The following is a 10024-nucleotide window of genomic DNA, read 5'->3' as shown; positions in this document are numbered from 1 at the left end:
TGCCAACTGTTCGATTAGGGCGCGGGTGATAAAGTGTTATGTTCAGTGCATCAGCCATGCACTCAAATAAATGAAACAAACTAATAGATGAGATTTAAGACACATTTTAGCATATCCAGAAAATACAGTTGATCTTAAAAATATAATTATCATTCCACTCTTTTATGTGAGCGCACACAGTCTCCAAACGCAGACTTGTTTATCCACTCTTGGGTGCGGATGAGCAGGTATGTGTGTCACCTGAGGGCGGACCTAAACGTATAAATACAGCAGGGAAACAGTATTTCCACATTGAAAGAGCAAGACAAGACGAGAGGTAAGACATTCTTCATTTATTCGCTGCAACAGGACTGAGAGATATTTGTCAAATGCATGATTAATGTGACTGTTTGATAACAGAAACCAAAACAGATTGAATAATTTATTGCATTTAGAAAATTCATTTGCCTATTATAACCTTGTGAAATAATACATATAATTCAAGCATGCAGTCAAAGGCAAATTCACTTATGGCTCTTTTTTTATAGTTCAGTTTTACAGCCGTATTGCATAATCAGAAAATCTCAACATGGGTGATACACGTAAGTGATATTTTTCATAAAGATATGGACATCTTTCTGTTCGTGGCATCGACAGACATTTTATTAAATGTTTAAGATGTTTTACATTTACACTTTTCCAAACGTTTTCATTAAATGCCATCATAAAATAATTGTTTATGCTTATTTTTGTTTTCCTAATGTCTTCTACAGCACCAAAGAAGGTGAGATATTTCTATTTTTAAATGTGCATAGCAAGTCATTGATTAAATAAAAGGTTAATTTTAAAGAATGATGCACTGATCATACTGTATATTAACAGGACTGCGCAGATGCGGATACTCACTGTGAGGTATGAAGACAATAACTTCAAACACTTCTACACAAACAGTTAAAAAACTTTTCCATTTTATGCTAATCATATTGTCATATTTCCCGTCTCATAGGGCTCAGATGGAAAGGTAAAAAAACACAACACAATTTAATGGTGAAAACAAATGATGCACTTTTAACATATCCAATGACAGACATCTGTTACTTTTGTTTTACTGCTATGTCTTGTAGGGGAAGCATGGAAAGGGCCAAGACAAAGGGAAAGATAAAGGTCAGGCACCAGGTCATGGAAAGGGTCATGATCACAGTCATGGTGACCATGGGAAAAAAGGTGAACAAAAAGGAAAAAAGTGAGACTAAATCTTCAAATCTTCAAGCCTGAAACTACACGATGGTCCATGCAACAAACTGGGTTTCAGTTCAACCTTGCATTCAAAGAATTAAATTAAAACACCCTTGAACAAACTGTCTTTGTTTTTAATCATTGAGCATGAGTGTTTTTAATGGACTGTGGAAATCATATATGTTTGTAAGCAATAAACACATCAGAATCTAAACTCAAAGATTGACATTCATTGTGAAACTGTTGCTGTGCAAGAAACAAAATGATGAGATGTTGCATAAGTGACGCACAAACATATTTTTTATGGTCGTCGGCTGGGATTCCAAACATCAGCTTAAATTCCAGAAAATATAAAGGTTCAATGCAAGATCTTGTGTGTTACGTACTCGATTTGAGGATGACTGTTTAACTAACCTGCTGCTACGGCACAACAACTGGAGGGAGCCAAGTTTGGATCCCTAAACATTAAACCAAACTCTAAATGTGATTCATGCCATTTTCAAAATAAAAATGGAGAAACCAACAAATAAGTTCTCCAAAAGTTGGAAATGCTGTGGCGATGTTGACGCTTAGAGGTTTAATACTTGGAGAGCGCTTCATTTAGCATTCCTGTTCACAGGGATGCAAACACAAGTATGGTCAAAAAAGCAAGAGGTTATCGAAGCCCTCGCCCCGCGGCAAATATCCAGATACTTACATAATTGTGATGAATTTGATCCTTTGTAAGTGATCGTTTTGCAGTGTAAGATTACAGTTAACACCTTTAAATATTACATAAATGTATTATTATGTATTTTTATTAAACTTAGTGAGTGTATAAATAAGCAGCAAAAAGTAATTCTTGAAAAAATCTGCACAGTAATTTTATCAAATCTAAACATGTTAATAAAAACAAATTACTATTAGTAATTTAGTTTAAATGTATTGTGCAGGCAAGGTATACAAAAATATAGGCTTTTAATAATCTTTCAGTGCGCAAAACGCTTCAAAACAGAGCGCGTATGCGCATCGCGGGCGCAGAATGATGTGCTCAAAGCAACGTGGAGTCACAGTGTTCAGCGCTGCGCTGCACAAGTGCGCATTTAAAAGTTCACGGCACAAAGCGAAGAAATGTCGAGCGCACAAATCCTAGTGTCTATCTGTCCAACAGTTTATTGATCATTTGTTTCTTCAGTTTTAAATTCCAGTTATTGTGCGTTTGATGCCGATTTAGTCCTTGATGTGTGATCTAACAGGCACACGGTAGCGAGTCGTTTAAAAACAGCAACAAACTCCAACAAAATAAAGTAATTTTATGCAAATCCACAGCATTTTCTCTACAGATCAAGCATTATAATGTGAATATCATATTGGATAGTGTTTTACCGTGCTTGTATGCTGCTGTAACCGGACGAGGCGCGCGCGCTGTTTGAATACTGAATGGAGAATGATTGACAGCCGCAGAGGAGGGAAAACGAGTTTTCGTAAACTTTAATGATGTAAGTAGACTTCTGTCCCTCACATTAAGCTATGAAATAGGCTTCAGATGAATTTGTCACCCAAACTGACGTGAAAAAAGCGAGAGGCGCCGAAAAGCGCGCTGTTTGCATCCCTGTGTTCAGTATGCATGTGCCAGCAGGTCCCCACCACTGGTCCAGAAACTCAAAAAGGGCGTATTGGGAAGAAGGTTAAAATCAACACTCAATTCTATTTGGGGCTGGTAATGGCACAAAAGGTCACTCACTACCCTCCTTTTAGTAGGAAGAGAACCTACAACTCCAATTACAAAACAGTGCAAGACCAGCAGCGTTGTTTCCAGAAGTATTAAGCCAACCAGCTATTCAAAGAATCCCAAACTTTTCTTTGAAGCAAAAAAAAAAAAAAAAAAAAAAAAAAAAAAAGTATATTAAAATTGGTCAAAACACAAAAGGCTGGACTTAATAGCTTTGATGGAAATAACTACAATCCCACAAAGCAATGCAAATGAAAAAAAGTTGAGTAGTCACAAAATATGCATGCACTTTGAGAGAGGAGGATCAGTCATGTGCATCATGGGGACATGGCATTCCCTGCACACCTCTCAGTGCAATCATGGGTAATGCAGTTTTTCCACCAGTTATTAAACTGTGGCAACTTAAGTTCTTCTATTACTTTAACTCAAACAAGTTAAACAATTTCAACTTAAGTTATGAGATTCAACTTAATTTAAATCAGTTTAAAGGGGTCATGAAATGAGAAATCCAATTTTGGATTTTGTTTGTACATATAATGTAATAAGGTAGTGAAAGACCGCCTCTGCCGTTAGTGAGATAAGCAAGAGAGAAGAGCTCAGGGTCACTCACTGGACTAAAAACAACAACAAGATCCAAATGCTTGGAATGTGGTTGTTTATTTTCAACAATGTGAATGTCTCAGTTGAACATTATTTATTCGTATTCGGTACATTTCACTGGATTCTTTGGTAAATCCACCCGCACACTCGGCGCAGGCTTTGCAGGCTTATACGATATGGACTGATCTGTGACCAGTGATTTCTGATGTAGGCTAATGATTCATGTAGATACAGTCAAATGTTCTTCTTGTCAGTAAATCAAACCAGTGACTAAACGCAAACAGTCAACTTCACATTGTTTCTCTTAGCAGAGTGTAAATAATCTGTTGATTAAACTGATTGAATTATACATAGAAAGCGAACAAAGAACGCACTGTTCACAGTAGCTGTAGCTGTCAATCAAACAGTGCACGCTGGAGCTGTCAATCAAACAGCGTTTATCACTGACTGAGTTCTGGCCAAAACTCCCGTAATAATCAACAAATCTCTTATTAACATTGTGTTTGCACTGTTAGTTTTGTTGAAAGCATTCGTTAGTGTGCAGAAATCGAGTTGTAATTATGGGATCGCTACATACATGTCTGTGATGGTCGGCTATGCTCATCACTGCAACCTTTCATGCCATGATCTTAATATAATGCCATAGATCTAATTGCATTGCTATAATTATCAGTTTTCAACAGGAGTTAACATTGGGAGCAGTAATAGTAAAAACGTGCTAAAAGTTTGAGAGAGTTCCACATGTAATACTAGCTATTTCATATGTAAAGCTGTTAGCCAATCCCAGCAGTGGGCGTTTACACTGAAGTCTCTCAGCAGACACGCCCCTTCAAACAGAGTGTTCAAATCAGAGGGCTAAAATCAGGCTAGGAAAATGCCTTTTATTTATAAATTATGACAATCATAATAGTAAAAATCATACTCCCTAACACACCTTAGCAACCACATAGCAACACCCTAGAAACCACCCAGGATACCTTAGCAACCACCCAGAACACCTTAGCAACACCATAGCAACCACCCAGAATACCTCAGCAACCACCCAAAACATCTTAGCAACTACCTAGCAACCACCTAGCAACACCATACTAACCACCCGGAATACCCTAGCAACCCATCAGAACACATTAAGCAACCCACTAGAAACACCCTAGAAACCACCCAGTATACCTTAGCAACCACCTAGCAACACCATACCAACCACCCAGAACACCCTAGCAACACCATAGCAACCACCCAGAATACCTTAGCAACCACCCAAAACATCTTAGCAACTACCTAGCAACCACCCATGATACCCTAGCAACCACCTAGCAACACCATACTAACCACACTGAATACCCTAGCAACCCACCAGAACACCTTAGCAACCCACTATAAACACCCTAGCAACCGATTGGGGAGTTTTGTCACTGCAAGCACCAGTCACATTTTCTTCAGGAATGTACAGTCTAGTTAAACTTAATACCTTTTATTTACACTCTATAAAATCTTGGGTTATTTTTTCTAACCAAATCCTGGGTTGAGCCTTTTGGGTCATTTTTTTTTTTTTTCAGTATTTGGGTAGTTTTCTTGTGTTACCCAGATCTTGGGTCAGACATTACCCAGGGATTGAGTTATTTATCGCAGGCTTTTTGCGACCTCTTCAGGAGAGAGCAGTGCAGCTCACAACTCACAAATACAGGTTTGTGTACATTTTATTTTCATCTTTAAATCATTTTGCTGTATATAATTTAATTTTATGCAAAGCAACATTCAGGGATGCGATGTTAGTCACCTACACTAGTGTCACGTGAATCGCGTTGGTCTTTTCACGTGATGGAAAAGCCTGGTGCCTTACATACAATTTTATTAAAAAAATATACAGAATATAAATTATGTTCTCAGAACTCTACACTGTTTATGGCCAGGTTATGGAGCCAGTCGCCACATATATCAGCTACGAGTGAAACGCAAGGCGGCGGTCTGAAGTTAGAAGTTCCCCCACTGAACATGAGACAAATGCCGGCAGGATGGAAACGGGACAGAGACTGGTCGATTACACTTGAATTACTTGTTTAATTTTTACTTCTATTTGTTAAACAAGCTTAAATGTTGGCAATATGTATTAAATTATATAAAATACACTAAAATATGATTGAAAATAAAGGAATTATCATGGAGGCCAAGTATTTTTAAAAGGTTTAGAGGATTTAAGTTGTTCCCTAGACATTAATAGAACTTTTTTTCAATTGAATCAACTATGCTGGGTTAAATCAACCCAAAATGTGTTTTGTCCTATATTTACCCAGCCCTTGGGTTGAAAACAACCCAAATAGGGCCGTTTTTAACCAAGTTTTTTAGAGTGTATAGGGACCTTTCAAGGCACTCCAGGACGCTGTATTTTACCACCTTGCTTTATATTGTACGAAGCATACAAAAACTCAATCGAATCATTAAAAAGCTAGTCTAAACGGATACATTATCTGAACTTTGAAATGGAAAATTGCGTCCAGCTTGCAAATATGACGCAGTGAATTCCATATAGGCGGTGCACAACTAAAAGCCCTACCACCAAAAGAACTCAACTTGAAGTTTGGAAAAGACAAGTCTGCATTAGATGATCAAGGAACACAGTATATAAATGAAGATACAATCAAGGATTGATTTGTCAGTTTTATTGAGAACCTCCCTTTTGCCCTTGAACCATTACAGGACCAAGTAAGGCCTTGCCTTCCCACTGAATGCCTAGAGAGTAGAAAAGAAAATCCAAGTTAGAGCACTTGAATCATAAGCAACCTTAGAAAGAGCAAAAGCTACCAACCTCCGTAGGGAGAAGCAGCAAATTCACCATCAGGACCACATGTTGAATCACAGCAACCACAAACTTGGTCATTTCCATCAGCAGCAAACCACCTGCAAAAAAAGACATGGAACCTTCAACATGAGAAAGGTCAACTTAAAAAAAAACAAAAAACCTCACATACCCATTGGCAAAGGAACAGGATTTGCGCTGAGCGTCACTGGGTGCAGAAGCAATCGTTGCCTTCAGAATACAGGTTATATAGATCTGCAAGGGATGACAGACAAGTCACAAAACCAAAGCAGATGAGAGAAGTCAAATTAACTCATGCTATTTGTAATACACACAGAAGGACTGTTGCCCTCATGGAACATAAACGCCTCCAGATGGAACTGGATCTTGTCAACCTGAGACCGAGGCATGAAGCGGGAGCTGGAAGCTGTAGTTTTGGCATCCACAAAGCACCTGACAACAAAGCAACCACAAAGAGCAACTCATGGATATCAACTGTAGAGCATCAAGCAACTAGACCTTACCCATGACTATGTGACACTGGTTACAAGGGCCATGACCTTACCCATAATTCTCAATGAAGGAATATCTTGGAAGGGAGTTCACATCAGGTACTTGAGTGGCCACACAGCGGTCCACAAACACACGCAGAGGCACATGACTATACTGATACACAGATGCCTCGATGTTCATAACATCACCCAGGAAATAGGAGTATGAAGGCCTCTGATAGGACCAATCATCTACAAAAAAAAAAAAAAAAAAAAGTCAGCCACAAATTACAAGGTTGAAGGTTTATTTTACTAAAAAAAAAACCTGTACCAACCCATCATGATCTTCAGGGAGAACAGCAAGACTTCTTCACCAGCCTCTGTTGAAGCATAAGGGACCCATGCTGGCCTCAAGGCATCACTGCTTACACTCTGAAGCCTGCAGTTCATGAACGTACACATTAAATGGTCTCCCAGTTGCACAAGAAGCAGTGAAGAGCCAGAGAACTTACCTTTGATAATGGCATTGAACACCAACAATTGCACCTTCGGAACGGGTAATTGGAGCAGCTGCAAGCGCCTCAGGGGTGTAGGTAAGAGAGAAGGTGTAGACAAGCTCATCCTCATTCATCTGTAAAGAGATTGTGGTTACCAAGAGGGTCATCCCAAAGACTTTACATATACCAAGGCAGTGCCCTCATATTGCTATGAATGGGAGAACGTGCTCTGTGCAATATGGTGGAATAATTCCTTAAATTATTATTTTTTTTTCATACCACAGCTGCCATAAGAAACTCCGGTGTCGCCATATATTGTTTTGGAGACATGCACTTAAGATAAAACACGCGCAATGGCTGTTTCAGGGTAAAAACTAGCTTTAACTATTAGAGCACAAGATTTAATGTTCTTGTTTCTTAAGCACCATTCATACCATTTAATGGATAGTTCACATCAGATGTTGGCTAGAAGAGTTATTATTTAAAGGCAAGTAGTTGGAAAACTCTGGATTTCTCCCTTCTAATAGAAGGTACCTGGTCTTAGCTGCCCTGGCATTGCAATTACAGCAACTAAGTGACTTTCCTTGAGAATTGGGTTATCCTCTGCCACAAATAACCCATTATGATTGACGAGTTCTTACCATCAGCACGCTGTTACAGTCCTGTAATTCATACTCAAAGATGAGCACTCTTGACTCAGGATCCTGACCAACAACAGGACATCCACCTAAAGACAGACCAGTTGGCTGGATCAACTGACCATTGCTGAAAAAGTCCTGCTGGACCTCTACAAGAACCCGGTTCTCGCCGCATTGAACCGCTATGCTGCTGGGAGTCACGGGTTGCCTCAACTGGAAGTCCACCGCCAACTCACTCTGCACCTCGGGAACAATGGGATACCTCCAATCCAAAGGCTTCACTGGACCCTGCAACAGCTGCTTCTCCTGAGTGCCAAAAGGATCCTGTGCAAGGCTTTTGAAGTCGGGACCCAAAGGACTCTGAAACTGAGAAGCCACTTGCAAAGGGTTCCAGAGTCCTCGAGGAGAAAGGCCAGGACTTCTGGAAGCTGGATCTGATTTTGGCCCCATGCTTCTTGGACTTTGACTGTACCTCAATCTTCCCCAGACATCAGGCAGATCAAATGCAACAACCAAAACCACCACTAACACACCTTTCAGGAACCCCATCCTAACAAACTTTGGCTCAAACACCACAACACACACCAGTACTTGGCTTTGACATTATGTACAGCTTTGAGTTAAGGTGGCTCCTCCCCTTTTACCTTAATTGATTATTCTTGATTCTCCTCTGGACCTGTAGAGTTTATGCATCTTGGGTACCCACCGCTCTTCACATTTTGTCTTGCTGCTTCTCAATTCGCCTACTTATACTATGCCCTAAAAGTATGTGCTCTTTTTGTGAAGAAAAAGTACATACTTTTGAGTGTATAACAGAAAAGTAGACAAGCTTTGGAACATACTATCACATCATAAAATAGCGGTTTTAACGATCGTTCTCAATCGCTTAGTTACACGTATCCTGTCACGTAAACTGACCTGTAATACATCTTGTCAAAGATAAAATCCTCCACATTTAATTTAGTTTCCTACTGTATCGGAGAGAAATGCAGAAACACGTTGATCTGCCAGTCGCGGGTCTTTCATGCAGACTCTCCTCATATTAATGCACAATGATGCATTTAATAGTTAATGGCCTAACAGATCTTTATAAAAGTTCACATTGTTGTTGATGAAATATAACACAGATAACATTACATAACTATTTAAGTCTGTGTATTTGAAAAATGTTGTATTTATTTCCCTTTAGTCAGCTTTGCCGAAACTCCTCTCAGCTAGCGCTTCTTTTCGAAGTGATCATATCAGCCTTGTCACCTGACCTGAATACCGCGCACTGATTCGCTAAAACGGACGGGTTGTGCTCACAAACAACAAAGGGTGCTTGTCCGTTTCTGCTGTAAAACCTGAACTCACGATACCTTGACAGTGGACAATACCGGCTTTTGTGACAAAATGTGTTTAGGATTCGGTCAATCTTGTCAGGCGTCTATTTCAGCTGAGGAGATTAACTGGCAGACAGTATGGTGAGGAAACAAAAATGCGCGCTTTGGTGGAAAAGCGTAGATAGACGTTACGTGAGGATGTGGAATGTCAAAATAAAGGTACCGTCAGAGAATGTCTAATAAGGCGAGAAGTTTCACTCTCAGTAAACTTCCAGCTTCTGAACTGGTTGCAGTTCCACTCTGGTTCCACATGAGGGCGCTCACAGGACGAGTGCAGAATGAATGGAGGTCTATGGCGCTACACCCCTCAAAATCCACTTTTCTCAGGATATAATTTTTTGTCTAGTATTTTGAATGTTGTATTCGAAAGGAGATGCAAAGAAATAACACATTGCTGGGTTTTAGATTTTTTAGAGTCACTTATTTGCTTTAAAAAGTCTTTTTTAAAATGTCAATGACGTCACATCGTACGACCAGAGATACTGCTTTACGGCAATCCTTCAGTCACTTTGGTGTTTTCGGGCTCTCTGCACTTTCTTTTCTCTTGAGGCATCGACAACACAGCTGACACAGGTAAATACACGTGCTAGACGAGTTTTTGTTTTGTTTGTTTCTGGTCCCGCTTCGGATGCCAAGATGCCATCAAGCGGTATCTCTGGTCGTAATCAGTCCTTCACTGACCAATCAGCATTCATT

The 10024-nt window shown here is 39.7% G+C and overlaps 1 protein-coding gene and 1 long non-coding RNA gene across 2 annotated transcripts; one reads left to right on the top strand and one right to left on the bottom strand.

The window, feature by feature from the left end:
• The first annotated feature begins 237 nt into the window (after positions 1–237).
• Positions 238–1429, top strand: LOC307148104. Its single transcript, XR_013819412.1, has 4 exons — positions 238–316; positions 528–891; positions 986–1000; positions 1104–1429. It is a non-coding gene; the product is annotated as an uncharacterized lncRNA (long non-coding RNA).
• Positions 1430–6168: 4739 nt separating this feature from the next.
• Positions 6169–8548, bottom strand: LOC307148174 (zona pellucida sperm-binding protein 3-like). The gene is made up of 8 exons (XM_079853530.1): positions 7950–8548; positions 7324–7442; positions 7147–7250; positions 6886–7063; positions 6656–6773; positions 6493–6575; positions 6330–6421; positions 6169–6253 (listed from the first exon to the last, which is right to left on the bottom strand). Exons 1-8 carry the CDS (start codon positions 8493–8495, stop codon positions 6183–6185), a joined length of 1311 nt encoding a protein of 436 aa, XP_079709656.1. The 5' UTR covers positions 8496–8548; the 3' UTR covers positions 6169–6182.
• Between the last annotated feature and the right edge of the window lie 1476 nt (positions 8549–10024).

This window comes from Squalius cephalus (genome assembly GCF_949319135.1).
Source record: "Squalius cephalus genome assembly, chromosome: 20".
In the NCBI taxonomy this organism is placed as follows: Eukaryota; Metazoa; Chordata; class Actinopteri; order Cypriniformes; family Leuciscidae; genus Squalius; species Squalius cephalus.
This window is presented reverse-complemented; position numbering and strand designations above follow the sequence as displayed.